At 41.4% G+C, this 21,391-nt stretch overlaps 2 protein-coding genes across 2 annotated transcripts in view; one reads left to right on the top strand and one right to left on the bottom strand.

Annotated features, from left to right (window-relative positions):
• The window catches only part of LOC309861008 (conserved oligomeric Golgi complex subunit 2-like), a 38,203-nt gene that overhangs the window by 8,388 nt on the left and 8,424 nt on the right, over positions 1-21,391 (top strand). The window contains exons 2-5 of the mRNA XM_082723409.1: positions 15,813-15,946; positions 16,838-16,999; positions 18,162-18,224; positions 20,455-20,535. Coding sequence (XP_082579535.1) covers positions 16,943-16,999; positions 18,162-18,224; positions 20,455-20,535 — 201 coding nt within the window. The 5' untranslated portion in view covers positions 15,813-15,946; positions 16,838-16,942. The remainder of the gene's footprint in view (positions 1-15,812; positions 15,947-16,837; positions 17,000-18,161; positions 18,225-20,454; positions 20,536-21,391) is intronic.
• On the bottom strand, positions 1,833-7,341 carry LOC309861857 (conserved oligomeric Golgi complex subunit 2-like; the record flags this gene model as incomplete). The annotated part of the gene is made up of 4 exons (XM_082725189.1): positions 7,259-7,341; positions 6,034-6,096; positions 3,725-3,805; positions 1,833-1,865 (listed from the first exon to the last, which is right to left on the bottom strand). Exons 1-4 carry the CDS (start codon positions 7,313-7,315, stop codon positions 1,833-1,835), a joined length of 234 nt encoding a protein of 77 aa, XP_082581315.1. The 5' UTR covers positions 7,316-7,341.

Here is a 21,391-nt window from a genome sequence, read left to right as displayed (position 1 = left end):
GCAGCGGACTCCAAGTTTAAATTTACCCAACGGCAGAAAGAGCAAGCTCGGTGCTCCGGGAGCTGGTGAGAAATCACTCACAGTGCATCTGCCATCAAGTGGACTGGATACACTTCCCTCTTGCCCCCCACATTAGAAAGCGTCAACCCCATTCAAAAGGAAGTCGAACAGTGAAAGAAAAAAAAAACACACAACAAAGGCCCCAAAGCCCCTGCTGGGCTCTATGAGTCATCCCACATCCTCAGTCAGGTAGTGAGGAAACACACTGTAAGAAAACCCAAAATCTCTGGAGACCTGCCATGGTGTGCCCCGTCCCAGAGCATCAGAACTGGTGTGGAGGGAAGGCAAGCGCTTGGCACGAACAGTGCCGAAGACTAATTCCAACCTCTACTGACTGATCCCATGCGCATTTCCTATTTATCCTTTTCTCGGCATTTCTGGGCTTGGCAGAGAATGATGGATTTACTGTGCGCTGACGCTGCTCTGGCTTTCCTGACTCTAGAGCTCAGAGCTGCTCTTCTGGAGAAAAAAGTCCTCCAAGGTAATTCTGAGCAAGAAAGCGCACAATGTCTGTTTATCAAGGACAGTGTTGCAAAGGGACAGGATTGTAGACACAGAGCTCACTGAGGTGTTTCTATCCGATGAGCACAGCAGCAACAGCAAAGACGGGAAGAACACTGGAGGGCCAGCTCCCCAGGGGCCGAACGTGGACATGGCTGGAGGGGCTGCAGGCACTGCCAAGGGCCGCAGTGAAGCAGAGCCGCTGGAGACACACGGGCTGCAGAAGGGCCGTGTGCAGACTGTCTGCTAAGTGTGGACGAACGGGGTAGAAGCACGAGTGCAACGGGCTAGAGACACAAGCACAGTGAAGGTTGACCACTTAGTTGAATGCCTTGATGTGAAAGGGGACAGAGACCTAGGACCAGAGAATCGCTTCCTTTGGGATGTGTCCGTTCTTAATCTCCATCATGAGACAAGTGGAGCATATGGTCTCTCAAGTTCCTTCCAAATCTAAAACCTTAATTCCTAAAATTTAGAAACCTAACTCCGCCTGCAAGGGGAGGGACTGTTAGCGTCACACAACAGAGCACTCAGGGCACCAGGCGACATTGACGCAGGCAGCCCAGCTGGTATGTGTGGGACCAGCCCCGGCTACTCCCACTGCACCACTGTGCGTCTCACAGTGCTGACAGGACCTAACTACTCATTTTCTGAGTCACTCATCTACCCTGGCTGATTGAAAATTCACACCAGGAAGGGAACAAGACAATCACAGTATAACAAAGAGAGCCATCATCTTTTTCCTATTTCATAAGTTTTTCCTTTCCTGTTTGTAAATTTCAACTGGATATGTCCTATACTGTTTCATAATAATATAATGCTGGTGCAAAATACATCAATGGTAATACTCTGGGCATGTCTAGGGAAAAAAATGAGATGGAGAAAAACCAAGATGAATGGTAGGTATGCCTTAAAGATCAACAGGACTTTGCTAGTCCTCAGGGAAGGTGATTCCAAATATACTTTTACACTGCAAGCATAATGACGTGTTGGAACTGTGGTCTATAACCAAAGCGTTTATAGGAACGTGTTATAGATTTCACCATTTCATGCTCTCCACTCTCCTGGAGCTACATTCTAGCCACAAACCAGGATTTTCTTCTTGTTCAGAAATGAATTCTAACTAAGCCGTCCCCGCCTAATTAGATTGGATGTGAAGTATTAATTTATGTGCTACTTAGTTAAAAAAAAAATGCTTACCTGCTTGCTTCTAGTGCAGAGGTTTCTTTCGAACTTTGTGAATTTAAGATTTTTTCAATCTTTTCCACTGATCAAATAACTTGTATAAGCCTCAACACACACATCTATAAAAATAAAAATTAAGCAAACAAAAAACGTCACCATCTTTACTCTTAATCATCTTTATTTCCCATGCTAAATGCAGGAAAATATAAGACCAAAAGTTAACTTCAAATATATAGGGCATGCTATATTTTGAATATTTCTATGAAACACAGAATTCTCAAGAATGCAAATCTTAGTTCTAGAATAAGCATACTTCCATATTCTATTGCAAGTTTATAGAGGAAAAAAAAAAAAAAACCCTAGACTTTGCTTTCTCATATTCTATACTCTTATTTCTTTTTTTTCCCATCCTGAATCTTTCTATGGGCATTTCTTTCCTATTTTTTTAAAAAAGATTTGTTTATTTGAGAGAGAGAGAGACTGCATGTGCGCATGCAGGGGAGGGGCAGAGGGAGAGAGAGAATCTCGAGCAGACATCCTGCTGAGCACAGAGCTCAATGCGGGGCTCAATCTCATGATTCTGAGATCATGACCTGAGCCAAAATCAAGAGTCGGACGTTTAACCAACTGAGCCACCAGGCGCCCCTCCATTTGTTTTCTTATGGCCCTTTATTCATGTTTTAACTTTGGCTTCCGATTGTACTGGCCCTCTCAGTTTACATGTGCATATACCTATATGCCCAAGCACCAAATCATTAAAGACCTTTTACACTACAAATATTATCAAAGAGTTTGAGGGACATTATGAAAACTCTCATCCTTAAAGAACAAAAAAATACAAAGTCATCCATTCAATAAATAATAATAATAATGAACACCCCTGGGAGCTCGATATTCATTCCGACGGGGGGTGGGGGGAGCACGAGAAAATAAAGCAAGAAATACACCCTGCTCTCACAAAGCTTACTGTTTTGTCTGGAAGCGCACGACAAGCATTCTTTGGACAAAAGCTGTGAGGAGATCCAGAGGCGAATTAAACAGAAGCCTGTCCCTCAAACAGGCTTCTCCCCACTGAGATTTTAACAAATATGCTAATAACACACATAGAAAACATTGTACAGAGCAGCAGGCGAGAGTCAGAAGCCCAGACTCCCAATGCCCGCTGTGCCCCTACATCGTTATGATCATGAATGATATCGGGGACACTTGGAACTGGAGATAGCACTAAGGGGCACACTCCTGGGGTGAGCCCTCAGATGTACAGAGCCGTTGCCTGTCTCACACACCTGAAACTAAGCCAACACCACATGCTAACTACTGGGAATTGAAAAAATTAAAGTGAACACCAGAACATAAAGAACACAGGATCAGAAAATAACAGCAAACCTACGGCAGAATCCTGAGTTTGCTTTGGAAAGCCCACTTCTCCCCTAGTCTCTAATATAGGCCTATTTTCTTTACAGGGCCGCTGACAATTTATACAGTCGTTAACTGTCAAGCGCTGCACCGACAACAGTTATCACTGTTTCTTGTTCTGGAAAAAGTGGGTGATCTTGAGATCGTGTGGGTACCTCTGAAATTCTGTCTTCTTATTTCAGGTAGATAACGTGACATAATGCATAAAATGCACATGCGTGAGAGCTTTGAAAAAAAGCTAAATTAAAAAAAAAAAAAGAAAAAAGCTGAATAGTGCTGACAAGTTCGCGGAGACAAGAGGAGAGGGCTTCAACTGGCATGCAGCATAAGAAATCTACTGGAGGGGGCGCCTGGGTGGCTCAGTGGGTTAAGCCACTGCCTTCGGCTCAGGTCATGGTCTCAGGGTCCTGGGATCGAGTCCCACATCGGGCTCTCTGCTCAGCGGAGAGCCTGTTTCCCTCTCTCTCTCTCTCTGCCTGCCTCTCCATCTACTTGTGATTTCTCTCTGTCAAATAAATAAATAAAATCTTTAAAAAAAAAAAAGAAATCTACTGGAGGGTACCTTTTTCTTCCTTATGTCCTCTTGTTTACACATTCGTTCATCTACTGCCCGAATTCCTTCACTGACTGATGACCTGAGACTCTTTAAAAGAATAATAAAGAAAATGTATTACAGACATTGTTTTGTCACATTATCAATTTCCTACATCTCATTCAATTCCACAGAAATTAATACCTGTGCACCAGTACTATGCAGATATTGACCAAAAAAAAAAAAAAAAAAACATGATATACCAGACACAGTTACTGTTGAGGGGACTCATGACCTGGGGGCATAATGACACGAAGGCAGGGTCGCATGGCCAGAAGAAGAATGACATATACAGTGAAAGTTATGGGGATGAGGGGGCTTAGAATGGAGAACAGATAATATGAAGCAAAGTACAGGAGAGTCTGGAAATGCGACGGGGCTCGAATCGGACTCTGAAAGCCATGTGTACACAGCTGCCGAGGTGGGGAGGGGATGGGGAGCAGATGTAAGTGCACACACACTCAGGGGCAGGGTCAGACAGGCACACAGCCATGTGCACTGCAGGCTTCCTTCTGGAGAGAAGCAGAAATAGGAATGGAGGGCCAACTTCACTAAGATGAATTCTTTAGATTCTGCATATTTTGGAGAACGAAAGAATGTCAAAGCACTGATGCATGATGATGAAATGTGGGTATGGAAATACCAGGAATCAAGAATGAAGAACAGAAGACCAGAAAAAGGCAGAGCACAGAGGTAGAGAAACATGTCCAGAAGCTAATGAATAAAGAGATAATTAGGAATTAGGGCCAAAACAAAGGTTAACAGAAACAACTAGAATGAAGTAGGCATATCACAAAAATTCCACAGGAAGGTGAATTAATTCACTCCATCAACATTATGAAACACCTCCTGGACGTCAGTATTGTGGCAGCCTACAGGGATGCAATGAAGACAGATATAGTCGTATCCCTCAGTGGTCTGAGAATCTCACAGAACAGCTTCAGAGTTGGGACCAGAAAGGCAGGTCAGGCCTGTGGCTGAGCAGGACCAAAGTGGCCATAAAAACAGGCCATGGAAAAGGGAGGGGATACGTTGATGGCAGGGGGTGAGGTGGGACAGGAGCCTGTGTGAGTAGAGCAAATCTGCCTCCAGGGAGGGGGTTCGAGAGAAGAGTGGGAGGCCAAAGGAAGGCTAGGCTTGGGAAACAACACCACTATGAGGCCCCGGGAGGAAGAGGCACACCAAGGAGGCAGTGGGAGAGCCCCACAGCGGCTGGTGTGGAATCCAACAGCGGACCATGAAAATCCCTTCCATTCCAAGGAAAAGTATCTTTAACAAGATTTTGTAAAATTCAAATGAGACATAAACCATGGAAAGTATTGGCAACCTCAAGGCACAACTCAAGATTTTTACCTGTTTCACAAACTCTTTCCTGCCTGCCCCTCCCCTAGGCTTCTCAGCACTGAAATTTCCATCACTCTGCATTTTTCTTGGTTCTAATCATGTACTGTGTCTTCCCTTAAATTATGTTCTCCTTATATTCTCTCTAGGATGCAGGCACTGTCTTAGGGGAGGGACGTAAGAGGCCACTCAAGCTAGAGGAGACACACAAGGAAGGATGGTGTCGTTTATGACAAGTTTACGACAGGGCATCAGAATGGACAGAGGCCGTAAGTCAGGGCACCAGACACAGACGGGGGGGGGGGCGGGAGGGGAGACAGGGCAACACAGTTTTCTGTAAGAAGTGATGCCACAACTGCCCCTCCACTGTTCACCCAGGTGGAGTTCCTATTCCCAATGTCTTAGAGGTGGGGAGTCCCATTTTCACAACAGAGATTTTTCTGAGAGAACATGCAAATGTAACATTTATTAACTATTACATTTTATTTATATTATCATTCAGTTCCATTAGGGATTACACAGTTTTTGTAGATCAGCCCAGGAACCTAACCACACGTAGATTACGTGGGGTGGGGGGGGGATATTTACAAGATTACAAACTGTTAAAATACAAGTCATTCGTAAGTTAGAAACCACTTACATATGACCAAAGTGGCATTAATAAGTTGAATTTGGAAATATGCTTCCTCTCCCCTGACATTTTAAGGTTGTCTACTCTGAGAATATGTATTCTTCAAATCGAACATGTTTTTTTAGGTTTTTAGCATATGCAAAAACAAAATCATTTACAACTCTTCTGAAGGTGAATATTATAATCATGAACCATTAAAATACAACCACCAGTACCACCAAACTAACAGATGAAAAGAATTCTTAGAGAAAAGCCGATGAGGACAACAGGCGTCACATCAGACTGTTTTCATTAATTGGAGACTTACCAGAACTTCTCGTAACTGTCCCAAAGGCACAGAAAGTTGATTGAGGGCTTTGTCCATGCCAACCTAAAGGCAAAACCAGGTTGGCACAAACACATCACGATAAGGAGTAATAGTGACGTATCTATTTAACAATCAAAGCAGTACCAGATTTAAGTTATTTTTTTGGCACAACCGTATTTTGCTACATAACTAGCTAAACAACAGAAGTGTTATTTGGCCATTAATGTTGTTCATAGAATATGAAAAAAATCTGTTGAAATACATGAAACTATAAAAATAAGGGAAGTCAGGAGAAACAAAAGTTTCCTTAAGAACAATTTGCCTTTAGATGACATTTTAAATGAATGTGAAAAATTTTCACAGAAGGTGAACAGTTCTCTGTCTGTAATTGATGATACTCAGCCAGCTGATGTGAAAGTCTGACGGGCTACGTCTCTCTTAAACATTATTATAAGCCTTGAGAAAAATAGAAATTAAACAAAAGTAAAATTTTCTAGGTTTTTAATCCTATTGGGATATTTATCTTAGTGGTATATTTCCCAAAAGCAAATGTGCATCATTAATTTTAATGCTTCTTGAAATTCCCATGGAGCTGCAACTTTCTGTGCTTCTCTGGACAAACAGATTTAAAACAAAATGAAGCATCAACAAGGAGACTTTTCTGCCAAGTAACAAAATTCAACATTTCTAAACGGCTTTTACAAACAATTGATAAGCTCACTGCAAATCATTCTTATATTTTTATAAAACCAAACTTTTTAAATATCAATATTGGCCAATGTTCCCTCAACCTAGCTCTGGCTAACAGATATACCTGGGAGTAAATTAAACATTGTAAGAGTGGTGGACATTTGCTCCTACAAATTAGTCTAAATCAAGGAAGACTTCAGGGTAATCACTTAGCAACTAATAAAACAACCTCTTGGGTATTATTATCCTTTACTTTTCACTGTTGACTAATGAATTTGAAACATAATCAAACTAGAGCAACCTTAAATGAATAAAAACTAAAACAAAAAAATGTATTCCAAAAAGTTTAGTTCTTTTATTAATGAAATTGGTAATTTCTTCAAGTTTCTGGTGGGGTTGGTGGGGTAATCAACTGAAAGGTTTCTAAAAACTCTGCCCTTTTAATAAATATGAAGGAGAGACAAAGTGTGTGTGTGTGTGTGTGTGTGTGTGTGTGTGTGTGTGTGTGTGTAGGACTTGTGAATTTCAGGTTTACCAAGTTTGTGGAAAGGTTGACAAAATCTGCATAATCCTTGTTGATGATCTCGACCATGGCTATTTTAAGAAGTTTATAGTAGAGTTCCAAATCTCCTCTTAGTTCCTCCAGCTGGACACGCTTCCTACAGTCAGACACAAAGTGATCGACGTCGAAATCTTCCTGAAAATCAAACCAGAAAGAAAAAATGATTGCACTGATACCACATTTTACATAGAAAAATAAGATCAGAGAAAGAATAAGAGGCTGTATTACTGCAGGGGAACACACACAGGACATCAGGGGGTCTGCTCACTTCCTAAGATTATGGGAAAGGGGGCCCCTCACCAAGACCATTCTCTCCTGTTGCCTAACTCTACAGGCATTTTATTTCTTTTAATTATACATTTCAAAGAGGCTCTTCTCAAAATAGAAACAGCTTTTTCTTCTTAATTTTAACACAGCGATTCGCATCCTTCCAGACTTTGTTTTGGTCTCTTTATTTTTTTTTTTTTAAGATTTTATTTATTTGAGAGAGAGAGACAGAGAGAACAAGTGGGAGGAGGGGCAGAGGGAGAAGCCGGCTCTCTGCTGAGCTGGGAGCCTGATGCCAGGGTTCATTCCAAGACCCTGAAATCAAGATCTCAACCGAAGGCAGACGCTTAACTGACTGAGCCACCCAGGTGCCATAGTCTTTCTCTTTAAAATATAAATTACTTTTGGGGTGCCTGGCTGGTTCAGTGGTTATGGGTTCAAGCCCACATTGGGCTTTCTGCTCAGCAGGGAGCCTGCTTCCCTGTCTCTCTCTCTGCCTGCCTCTCTGCCTAATTGTGATCTCTGTCTAACAAATAAATAATTTAAAAAAAATAAAATATCAATTACTTTTTAAAGAAACTGACATATAATGGACACATGTTAGTTTCAGGCATACAACATAAAAATTCCATATTTTTATCTGTTGTGAAATGATCACCCTAAGACTAGTTAACATCCATCACCAAACATACACATTTTTTTCTTGTGCTAAGAACTATTAAGCTTTAGCAACTTTAAATATATAATAATATATGGCACCTGGGTAGCTCAGTGAGTTAAGGCCTCTGCCTTCGGCTCAGGTCATGATTCCAGGGACCTTGGATCGAGCCCCACATCAGGTCTCTCCTCAGCAGGGAGCCTGTTTCCTCCTCTCTCTCTGCCTGCCTCTCTTCCTACTTGTGATCTCTGTCAAATAAATAAATAAAATCTTAATATATATATATATATATATATATATATATATATATATATATAATATACTATGCAGCCATCAAAAGAAATGAAATCTTGCCATGTGCAATGACGTGGATGGAACTAGAGGGTATGCTGAGTGAAATAATCAGAGAAAGACAATTATCATACAATCTCCCTGATATGAGGAATTTGAGAGGCAAAGTGGGGGGTGTGGGGGTAGGGAAGGAAAAATGAAACAATATTGGATTCGGAGGGGGCACCTGGGTGGCTCAGTGGGTTAAAGCCTCTGCCTTCGGCTCAGGTCATGATCACAGGGTCCTGGAATCGAGGCCACATCGGGCTCTCTGCTCAACGGGGATCCTGCTTCCTCCTCTCTCTCTGCCTACCTCTCTGCCTACTTGTGATTTCTGTCTGTCCAATAAATAAATTAAATCTTAAAAAAAAATATTGGATTGGGAGGGAGACAAACCATAAGAGACTCTTAATCTCACAAAACAAACTGAGGGTTGCTGGGGGGAGGGGTGCAGGGAGAGGGTCGTGGGGTTGTGGACATTGGGGAAGGTATGTACTACGGTGAGTGCTGGGAAGTGTGTAAGCCTGACAATTCACAGACCTGTAACCCTGGGGCTAATAATACATATTTCTAATAAAAAATAATAAAATTAATATACAATAATACACAGTATTATTTACTACAGTCACTATGATGTACATTACATCCCCAAGGCTTATCTTATTAACTGGAAGTTTATACCACTGGACCCCTTCATCTTTTTCCTCTACAACCTCGCCTCTGGCAACCACCAATCTGTTCTCTATGACTTCATTTTGTTTTGTTTTTTAGATTCCACATGTGAGGGAGATCATACAGTATTTCTCTTTCTCTGTCTGACTTATTTCACTCAGCACAATATCCTCAAGGTCCATCCATGTTGTTGCAAATGGCAAGACTTCCTTCTTTTTATGGTTAATATTCCATCGTATACACACACATTGTCTTTATCCATTCACCCCATTGGTGGACACTTTAGTTATTTCCAAGTCTTGGTTGTTGTAAATACTGTGATACTCACTACCGTGAGTGTGAGTCTTGCTAGCCGCCAGAGCCAGGTGATCTAGAGGTATACCTGGGTAGCAACTGCAAACCTCGGGGCATCATACGAGCATTCAAGCTCCTTTCCAGGAGATACCAGAAAGCAGAAGTGAGGTAGAGGGACAGCGCAAAGATGGTACCCATCAGCTCCATCTTTGGAGAATACCTTACTAGGCTCCCAGATCCACGTTAAATTAGATGCCTGCCCCTCAGGGCTTTAAGATAAGCAAATGAGCCTCTTTCACAGAAATCTGATCCCATTTCAGTCTGCTGCTTCTGTGCTGAGTTCCAGGGTGGGTCAGTCTACTCGCGGGACTGCTTTAAGAACTGTTTCTCAGTTTGCTATAGCCTTGTGGGTCTCATGGGTGCAAGCTCTGATGGCTTTCAAAGCTGGATGTTTTGGGGTCTTGTCTCTTAGATGTACGTCTTGGAAGTTGGGGTGCCAGAAGTGGGGCTCAAACCCTTTGCTCCTCAGGGAGAAGCCTGGGGTTTTGAGTACCCTCCCAATCCCAGGTCGCTGTACCAGGGGTGGGGTTTATGGCAAGACTGATTCTTACTTCAACATAGGTTTTTTTTCCTTACTCACCTAATGTGTAGGAGTCACTCAGCTAGTTGTAGGGTTTTTTCCACAGGAAATTTTTCCATATGGAGCTATAGATTCAGTGTGTATTTCATAGAAGAGATGAGTTCAAGATCCTCTTATGCCACCATCTTGAATGGAAACCCCAGACCTTCTCTATGTATGTGTGTACACACACATATGTGTACACACACACACACACACACACACACACACACACACACATTTTGTTTATTTCTCCCTGCAGATCTGTTAGGTTGTGTCTCACCTGTGTTGATCAGGCACACATACCTTAAGGATAATTGTGTCTTCTTGGTCAGTCGATTTCTTTATCATTATGTAATGCTGCTCTTTATGCCTGATAATTTTCCTTCTCTGAAATCTGCTTTGTCTGAAATTCATGTAGCTACGCCATTGTTCCTGTGATTAGTGTTACTTTGGATTTTTTTAATGTATCCTAGCATTTAGCTTGTTGATATTTAAGTTGTTTCATTTTTCATCAAAATATAATTCACAAAGCATAATAGTTGCCATTTTAAAGTGTACTCTTCTCTGGTTTTTAGTATATTTACTGTGTATATGGTACATACGTCACTTCTGTCTAATTCCAGAATGCTTCCATCACCCAAAAAATAAACCTCTTACTTCCAATTCTCCCCTCCCCTTATTCCCTGGCAATCATGAATCTACTTTCTGTTTTTATGGATTTGCCTTTTCTGGAACATCTCATATCAGTGGAATTGTATAACACGTGACCTTTTGTGTCTGGCTTCCTTTAACCTGAGAGTAGAATGTTTTCAGACTTCACTCGTGTTGTAGCATGTAACAGTTTATTCCTTTTTATGGTTGTGAAAGAGGCTCTTCCACATTTTATGTATCCATTCATCAGTTGATGGACGTTGGGTATATACTCTTTTGGCTGTTACGAGCAGCGCTGCTGTACACATTCATGTACAGGTTGTGGCAGGAACATCTGTTGTCAGTTCTGTCGGTGTCATACCCCTAGACGTAGAACTGCTGGGTAATTGTACGTGTGTAACTTCTTGAGGAGCTACCGAGCTGTTTGCTGCCTTAGCCACACTGTTTTACATTCTCACTGACAATACAGGAGGGTTCCAGCTTCTCCGCCTTCTTGCCAGCACTTTTCTTCTTCTTTTTTTTCTTTTTCTTTTTCTTATTTTACCATAGTTGTCCTAGTGGGTGTGACGTGGCATCTGCATGTGCTTTTGATTCGCATTTCCCCAATGACTAAGAATGTCGAACATCCCGACATGTGCTCTTGACCGTCTGTGTATCATCTTTGGAGAAATGTCTATTCAAAAGTCTTTGGCTTGTTTTTAAATTAGGTTATTTGTCTTTTTGTTGTTGAGTTCTAAGAGTATATTTGCATATACTGGTTATTAGATCCTTGTCAGACAAATGATTTGCAGATACTCTCTCCCATTCTGTGGGTTGTCTTTTCACGTTCTCCGTAGTGTCCTTTGACACACGAAAGTTTTTATTTTTATCAAGTTCAGCTTATCTAATATTTCTTATTGCTTTGTGTATCATGTCTAAGAAAGCTTTTCCCGATCCAAAGTCATACAGATTTTCACCTGTTTTCTCTGAGTGTTACAGTTTTGACTCTTACATTTAAATCTTTGATCCATTTTGAGTATTTTTGTGTATGTGTGACGTTGCTGTTCCAAGTTCATTCTTTTGCATGTAGATATTCACTTGTCCCAGTAGTAGGCACTCGAAAAAACTGTTTCCCCCCCGCCCCCCATTAAATGGTCTTGGCATCCTTGTGAAAAATCAGTTGACCATAAATATATGGGTTGTAAATACTTTCTTTTTGAATACTTGGGGAATCTACACTATAAAGTAAAACCATTCCTAAAGTAGTAAAACCATTCTTGGTTAAGTGAAATGGGTCTCTATTATGGCACTGTGAGTTTGGGTTTGCTTTTCACAGCAAACGCTGCCTAACCCAGTATTCACAGATGTTCCGAGTTATTTAGTCATGTGTTATGCAACTTTTGTTTATCTGAGAACAAATGCATAAATGGCAAGTTGAGTACTAATATTACCTAATAGCATTTGTTCATTGAGGCTAAGTTATATGATTTACTTATTTATTTATTTATTTAAGATTTTATTTGAGAGTGAGAGAGTGCAGGAGCAGGAGGAAGGGACAGAGGGAGAAGCAGGCTCCTTGCTCAGCAGAGCACCTGATGTGGAACTAAAACCCAAGAGACTGGGATCATGACCTGAGCCAAAGGCAGATGCTTAACCACATAGGCTCCCCAGTTATACAATTTAGAATGCCATCATGAAGTTCAAGAACTTCAACAATGTGTAACTGAGGCAGGGAAAGTGATGGACCTAAAGGTATACAGTTGATGAGTAGGATGGCCAGGATTATGAACCGAGACCCCCTCCCGTGATGTACTACATAACTATGATGTAAGGTCTGAAATTGTCTCCGGAGAGAAAGGTCCAGGCTAATTTGGTCACCAGTGTAAGGAGCAGGTGGCTTTCTGTAGATGACTGTGAAATTACGGTTTTAAATGAAGTCCTTCTCTCTGACACTAGCACGGTCAGTCTTTGGTTGATTAACTAAAAAAGTCAGTTTAAACAAGTACTCTTAGGGAATGGTACATACAGTTTTTAGCATTTTATTTGGAAAACAATATGTACATTTATTCTCCATTGAAACAGTGCCAGGTCTTTTCTCTGGAAACTGGCCTGCAGATTATATTTCTGAGTTATCACAGCACTTGGGTCGCTCAATAGGTTAGGCATCTACCTTCGGTTCAGGTCATGACCTCGGGGTCCTGGGATGGAGTCCCACATTGGGCTCCCTGTTCAGCAGGGAATCTCCTTCCATTGCCCCTTTCCCTGCTCATACTGTCTGTCTGTGTCTCAAATAAATAAAAAGAATCTTTAAAAAAAAGCCTTCTATGTTGTCTTTTTTTGCATTCAGTTTCAGTTTCTTTAACTGAATTGAGTGAGAATCCTGTGATCACTACCTCCCTGCCTGGTACTTGGTCATCTCACCCATACCTAACTTAGCAAAAATTTTCTTATTGATTTCTTTGTATCAAATCTTTCCAAAGTAGCTGTGTTAGTTTTCAAAAGAACAATGATTTTTTTTGCAGTCATATTTTGTTGGTTTAAATAGTGTTTAATGAAAAGTAAGTGTAGGTGTCCTTAACTAGTTTGGGAATCATCACATTTGATTCTTGCTGACTAAACAGGTCATGGAGTAGCAGAGTCACAGGGGATTTAGATAGTAATTTATTGCCTCTAAGCATATAAGCCTACCAGGGTATCACAGTATTGTAAAGGGGAAACACAGGATAGCTAATCCTGTGAGACCAATACTTGGAAATAGGTTATGAAAGATTTGGAACATCTGTTCAATGGGACACTCAGCATGCACATAAAATATTAATAGAAATGTATGTGTTTTATGTAAAGACATTCAAGTTATATTTTTAGATGGGAAATTTTTTTTAATAGAATGGGTTTTTATTTTTTATTTTTTTATTCTTTTTTATGATTTTATTTATTTATTTGACAGAGAGAGAGAGAGGTCACAAGGAGGCAGAGAGACAGGCAGCGAGAGGGGGGAAAGTAGGCTCCCGGCTGAGCAGAGAGCCTGATGTGAGGCTTGATCTCAGGACCCTGAGATATGACCTGAGCCGAAGGCAGAGGCTTAACCCACTGAGCCACCCAGGTGCCCCTAGATGGGAAATAGTTTAGAAGAGCATGAATATTTGTGTGTGTGTGTGTGTGTGTGTGTGTACACATATGTGTGTGTACACACATACATAGAGAAGGTCTGGGGTTTCCATTCAAGATGGTGGCATAGGAGGATCTTGAACTCATCTCTTCTATGAAATACACACTGAATCTATAGCTCCATATGGAAAAATTTCCTGTGGAAAAAACCCTACAACTAGCTGAGTGACTCCTACACATTAGGTGAGTAAGGAAAAAAAACCTATGTTGAAGTAAGAATCAGTCTTGCCATAAACCCCACCCCTGGTACAGCGACCTGGGATTGGGAGGGTACTCAAAACCCCAGGCTTCTCCCTGAGGAGCAAAGGGTTTGAGCCCCACTTCTGGCACCCCAACTTCCAAGACGTACATCTAAGAGACAAGACCCCAAAACATCCAGCTTTGAAAGCCATCAGAGCTTGCACCCATGAGACCCACAAGGCTATAGCAAACTGAGAAACAGTTCTTAAAGCAGTCCCGCGAGTAGACTGACCCACCCTGGAACTCAGCACAGAAGCAGCAGACTGAAATGGGATCAGATTTCTGTGAAAGAGGCTCATTTGCTTATCTTAAAGCCCTGAGGGGCAGGCATCTAATTTAACGTGGATCTGGGAGCCTAGTAAGGTATTCTCCAAAGATGGAGCTGATGGGTACCATCTTTGCGCTGTCCCTCTACCTCACTTCTGCTTTCTGGTATCTCCTGGAAAGGAGCTTGAATGCTCGTATGATGCCCCGAGGTTTGCAGTTGCTACCCAGGTATACCTCTAGATCACCTGGCTCTGGCGGCTAGCAAGACTCACACTCACGGTAGTGAGTATCACAGTATTTACAACAACCAAGACTTGGAAATAACTAAAGTGTCCACCAATGGGGTGAATGGATAAAGACAATGTGTGTGTATACGATGGAATATTAACCATAAAAAGAAGGAAGTCTTGCCATTTGCAACAACATGGATGGACCTTGAGGATATTGTGCTGAGTGAAATAAGTCAGACAGAGAAAGAGAAATACTGTATGATCTCCCTCACATGTGGAATCTAAAAAACAAAACAAAATGAAGTCATAGAGAACAGATTGGTGGTTGCCAGAGGCGAGGTTGTAGAGGAAAAAGATGAAGGGGTCCAGTGGTATAAACTTCCAGTTAATAAGATAAGCCTTGGGGATGTAATGTACATCATAGTGACTGTAGTAAATAATACTGTGTATTATTGTATATTAATTTTATTATTTTTTATTAGAAATATGTATTATTAGCCCCAGGGTTACAGGTCTGTGAATTGTCAGGCTTACACACTTCCCAGCACTCACCGTAGTACATACCTTCCCCAATGTCCACAACCCCACGACCCTCTCCCTGCACCCCTCCCCCCAGCAACCCTCAGTTTGTTTTGTGAGATTAAGAGTCTCTTATGGTTTGTCTCCCTCCCAATCCAATATTTTTTTTTAAGATTTAATTTATTTATTGGACAGACAGAAATCACAAGTAGGCAGAGAGGTAGGCAGAGAGAGAGGAGGAAGCAGGATCCCCGTTGAGCAGAGAGCCCGATGTGGCCTCGATTCCAGGACCCTGTGATCATGACCTGAGCCGAAGGCAGAGGCTTTAACCCACTGAGCCACCCAGGTGCCCCCTCCGAATCCAATATTGTTTCATTTTTCCTTCCCTACCCCCACACCCCCCACTTTGCCTCTCAAATTCCTCATATCAGGGAGATTGTATGATAATTGTCTTTCTCTGATTATTTCACTCAGCATACCCTCTAGTTCCATCCACGTCATTGCACATGGCAAGATTTCATTTCTTTTGATGGCTGCATAGTATATTATATATATATATATATATATATATATATATATATATATATATATTAAGATTTTATTTATTTATTTGACAGAGATCACAAGTAGGAAGAGAGGCAGGCAGAGAGAGAGGAGGAAACAGGCTCCCTGCTGAGGAGAGACCTGATGTGGGGCTCGATCCAAGGTCCCTGGAATCATGACCTGAGCCGAAGGCAGAGGCCTTAACTCACTGAGCTACCCAGGTGCCATATATTATTATATATTTAAAGTTGCTAAAGCTTAATAGTTCTTAGCACAAGAAAAAAATGTGTATGTTTGGTGATGGATGTTAACTAGTCTTAGGGTGATCATTTCACAACAGATAAAAATATGGAATTTTTATGTTGTATGCCTGAAACTAACATGTGTCCATTATATGTCAGTTTCTTTAAAAAGTAATTGATATTTTATTTTTTTTAAATTATTTATTTGTTAGACAGAGATCACAATTAGGCAGAGAGGCAGGCAGAGAGAGAGACAGGGAAGCAGGCTCCCTGCTGAGCAGAAAGCCCAATGTGGGCTTGAACCCATAACCACTGAACCAGCCAGGCACCCCAAAAGTAATTTATATTTTAAAGAGAAAGACTATGGCACCTGGGTGGCTCAGTCAGTTAAGCGTCTGCCTTCGGTTGAGATCTTGATTTCAGGGTCTTGGAATGAACCCTGGCATCAGGCTCCCAGCTCAGCAGAGAGCCGGCTTCTCCCTCTGCCCCTCCTCCCACTTGTTCTCTCTGTCTCTCTCTCTCAAATAAATAAAATCTTAAAAAAAAAAAAATAAAGAGACCAAAACAAAGTCTGGAAGGATGCGAATCGCTGTGTTAAAATTAAGAAGAAAAAGCTGTTTCTATTTTGAGAAGAGCCTCTTTGAAATGTATAATTAAAAGAAATAAAATGCCTGTAGAGTTAGGCAACAGGAGAGAATGGTCTTGGTGAGGGGCCCCCTTTCCCATAATCTTAGGAAGTGAGCAGACCCCCTGATGTCCTGTGTGTGTTCCCCTGCAGTAATACAGCCTCTTATTCTTTCTCTGATCTTATTTTTCTATGTAAAATGTGGTATCAGTGCAATCATTTTTTCTTTCTGGTTTGATTTTCAGGAAGATTTCGACGTCGATCACTTTGTGTCTGACTGTAGGAAGCGTGTCCAGCTGGAGGAACTAAGAGGAGATTTGGAACTCTACTATAAACTTCTTAAAATAGCCATGGTCGAGATCATCAACAAGGATTATGCAGATTTTGTCAACCTTTCCACAAACTTGGTAAACCTGAAATTCACAAGTCCTACACACACACACACACACACACACACACACACACACACACACACACTTTGTCTCTCCTTCATATTTATTAAAAGGGCAGAGTTTTTAGAAACCTTTCAGTTGATTACCCCACCAACCCCACCAGAAACTTGAAGAAATTACCAATTTCATTAATAAAAGAACTAAACTTTTTGGAATACATTTTTTTGTTTTAGTTTTTATTCATTTAAGGTTGCTCTAGTTTGATTATGTTTCAAATTCATTAGTCAACAGTGAAAAGTAAAGGATAATAATACCCAAGAGGTTGTTTTATTAGTTGCTAAGTGATTACCCTGAAGTCTTCCTTGATTTAGACTAATTTGTAGGAGCAAATGTCCACCACTCTTACAATGTTTAATTTACTCCCAGGTATATCTGTTAGCCAGAGCTAGGTTGAGGGAACATTGGCCAATATTGATATTTAAAAAGTTTGGTTTTATAAAAATATAAGAATGATTTGCAGTGAGCTTATCAATTGTTTGTAAAAGCCGTTTAGAAATGTTGAATTTTGTTACTTGGCAGAAAAGTCTCCTTGTTGATGCTTCATTTTGTTTTAAATCTGTTTGTCCAGAGAAGCACAGAAAGTTGCAGCTCCATGGGAATTTCAAGAAGCATTAAAATTAATGATGCACATTTGCTTTTGGGAAATATACCACTAAGATAAATATCCCAATAGGATTAAAAACCTAGAAAATTTTACTTTTGTTTAATTTCTATTTTTCTCAAGGCTTATAATAATGTTTAAGAGAGACGTAGCCCGTCAGACTTTCACATCAGCTGGCTGAGTATCATCAATTACAGACAGAGAACTGTTCACCTTCTGTGAAAATTTTTCACATTCATTTAAAATGTCATCTAAAGGCAAATTGTTCTTAAGGAAACTTTTGTTTCTCCTGACTTCCCTTATTTTTATAGTTTCATGTATTTCAACAGATTTTTTTCATATTCTATGAACAACATTAATGGCCAAATAACACTTCTGTTGTTTAGCTAGTTATGTAGCAAAATACGGTTGTGCCAAAAAAATAACTTAAATCTGGTACTGCTTTGATTGTTAAATAGATACGTCACTATTACTCCTTATCGTGATGTGTTTGTGCCAACCTGGTTTTGCCTTTAGGTTGGCATGGACAAAGCCCTCAATCAACTTTCTGTGCCTTTGGGACAGTTACGAGAAGTTCTGGTAAGTCTCCAATTAATGAAAACAGTCTGATGTGACGCCTGTTGTCCTCATCGGCTTTTCTCTAAGAATTCTTTTCATCTGTTAGTTTGGTGGTACTGGTGGTTGTATTTTAATGGTTCATGATTATAATATTCACCTTCAGAAGAGTTGTAAATGATTTTGTTTTTGCATATGCTAAAAACCTAAAAAAACATGTTCGATTTGAAGAATACATATTCTCAGAGTAGACAACCTTAAAATGTCAGGGGAGAGGAAGCATATTTCCAAATTCAACTTATTAATGCCACTTTGGTCATATGTAAGTGGTTTCTAACTTACGAATGACTTGTATTTTAACAGTTTGTAATCTTGTAAATATCCCCCCCCCACCCCACGTAATCTACGTGTGGTTAGGTTCCTGGGCTGATCTACAAAAACTGTGTAATCCCTAATGGAACTGAATGATAATATAAATAAAATGTAATAGTTAATAAATGTTACATTTGCATGTTCTCTCAGAAAAATCTCTGTTGTGAAAATGGGACTCCCCACCTCTAAGACATTGGGAATAGGAACTCCACCTGGGTGAACAGTGGAGGGGCAGTTGTGGCATCACTTCTTACAGAAAACTGTGCTGCCCTGTCTCCCCTCCCGCCCCCCCCCCCGTCTGTGTCTGGTGCCCTGACTTACGGCCTCTGTCCATTCTGATGCCCTGTCGTAAACTTGTCATAAACGACACCATCCTTCCTTGTGTGTCTCCTCTAGCTTGAGTGGCCTCTTACGTCCCTCCCCTAAGACAGTGCCTGCATCCTAGAGAGAATATAAGGAGAACATAATTTAAGGGAAGACACAGTACATGATTAGAACCAAGAAAAATGCAGAGTGATGGAAATTTCAGTGCTGAGAAGCCTAGGGGAGGGGCAGGCAGGAAAGAGTTTGTGAAACAGGTAAAAATCTTGAGTTGTGCCTTGAGGTTGCCAATACTTTCCATGGTTTATGTCTCATTTGAATTTTACAAAATCTTGTTAAAGATACTTTTCCTTGGAATGGAAGGGATTTTCATGGTCCGCTGTTGGATTCCACACCAGCCGCTGTGGGGCTCTCCCACTGCCTCCTTGGTGTGCCTCTTCCTCCCGGGGCCTCATAGTGGTGTTGTTTCCCAAGCCTAGCCTTCCTTTGGCCTCCCACTCTTCTCTCGAACCCCCTCCCTGGAGGCAGATTTGCTCTACTCACACAGGCTCCTGTCCCACCTCACCCCCTGCCATCAACGTATCCCCTCCCTTTTCCATGGCCTGTTTTTATGGCCACTTTGGTCCTGCTCAGCCACAGGCCTGACCTGCCTTTCTGGTCCCAACTCTGAAGCTGTTCTGTGAGATTCTCAGACCACTGAGGGATACGACTATATCTGTCTTCATTGCATCCCTGTAGGCTGCCACAATACTGACGTCCAGGAGGTGTTTCATAATGTTGATGGAGTGAATTAATTCACCTTCCTGTGGAATTTTTGTGATATGCCTACTTCATTCTAGTTGTTTCTGTTAACCTTTGTTTTGGCCCTAATTCCTAATTATCTCTTTATTCATTAGCTTCTGGACATGTTTCTCTACCTCTGTGCTCTGCCTTTTTCTGGTCTTCTGTTCTTCATTCTTGATTCCTGGTATTTCCATACCCACATTTCATCATCATGCATCAGTGCTTTGACATTCTTTCGTTCTCCAAAATATGCAGAATCTAAAGAATTCATCTTAGTGAAGTTGGCCCTCCATTCCTATTTCTGCTTCTCTCCAGAAGGAAGCCTGCAGTGCACATGGCTGTGTGCCTGTCTGACCCTGCCCCTGAGTGTGTGTGCACTTACATCTGCTCCCCATCCCCTCCCCACCTCGGCAGCTGTGTACACATGGCTTTCAGAGTCCGATTCGAGCCCCGTCGCATTTCCAGACTCTCCTGTACTTTGCTTCATATTATCTGTTCTCCATTCTAAGCCCCCTCATCCCCATAACTTTCACTGTATATGTCATTCTACTTCTGGCCATGCGACCCTGCCTTCGTGTCATTATGCCCCCAGGTCATGAGTCCCCTCAACAGTAACTGTGTCTGGTATATCATGTTTTTTTTTTTTTTTTTTTTTGGTCAATATCTGCATAGTACTGGTGCACAGGTATTAATTTCTGTGGAATTGAATGAGATGTAGGAAATTGATAATGTGACAAAACAATGTCTGTAATACATTTTCTTTATTATTCTTTTAAAGAGTCTCAGGTCATCAGTCAGTGAAGGAATTCGGGCAGTAGATGAACGAATGTGTAAACAAGAGGACATAAGGAAGAAAAAGGTACCCTCCAGTAGATTTCTTTTTTTTTTTTAAAGATTTTATTTATTTATTTGACAGAGAGAAATCACAAGTAGATGGAGAGGCAGGCAGAGAGAGAGAGAGAGGGAAACAGGCTCTCCGCTGAGCAGAGAGCCCGATGTGGGACTCGATCCCAGGACCCTGAGACCATGACCTGAGCCGAAGGCAGTGGCTTAACCCACTGAGCCACCCAGGCGCCCCCTCCAGTAGATTTCTTATGCTGCATGCCAGTTGAAGCCCTCTCCTCTTGTCTCCGCGAACTTGTCAGCACTATTCAGCTTTTTTCTTTTTTTTTTTTTAATTTAGCTTTTTTTCAAAGCTCTCACGCATGTGCATTTTATGCATTATGTCACGTTATCTACCTGAAATAAGAAGACAGAATTTCAGAGGTACCCACACGATCTCAAGATCACCCACTTTTTCCAGAACAAGAAACAGTGATAACTGTTGTCGGTGCAGCGCTTGACAGTTAACGACTGTATAAATTGTCAGCGGCCCTGTAAAGAAAATAGGCCTATATTAGAGACTAGGGGAGAAGTGGGCTTTCCAAAGCAAACTCAGGATTCTGCCGTAGGTTTGCTGTTATTTTCTGATCCTGTGTTCTTTATGTTCTGGTGTTCACTTTAATTTTTTCAATTCCCAGTAGTTAGCATGTGGTGTTGGCTTAGTTTCAGGTGTGTGAGACAGGCAACGGCTCTGTACATCTGAGGGCTCACCCCAGGAGTGTGCCCCTTAGTGCTATCTCCAGTTCCAAGTGTCCCCGATATCATTCATGATCATAACGATGTAGGGGCACAGCGGGCATTGGGAGTCTGGGCTTCTGACTCTCGCCTGCTGC

This window comes from Mustela nivalis (genome assembly GCF_964662115.1).
Source record: "Mustela nivalis genome assembly, chromosome: 3".
Lineage (NCBI taxonomy): Eukaryota > Metazoa > Chordata > Mammalia > Carnivora > Mustelidae > Mustela > Mustela nivalis.
Note: the sequence above shows the minus strand (reverse complement) of the source record. Positions and strands in the feature narration are given on the sequence as shown.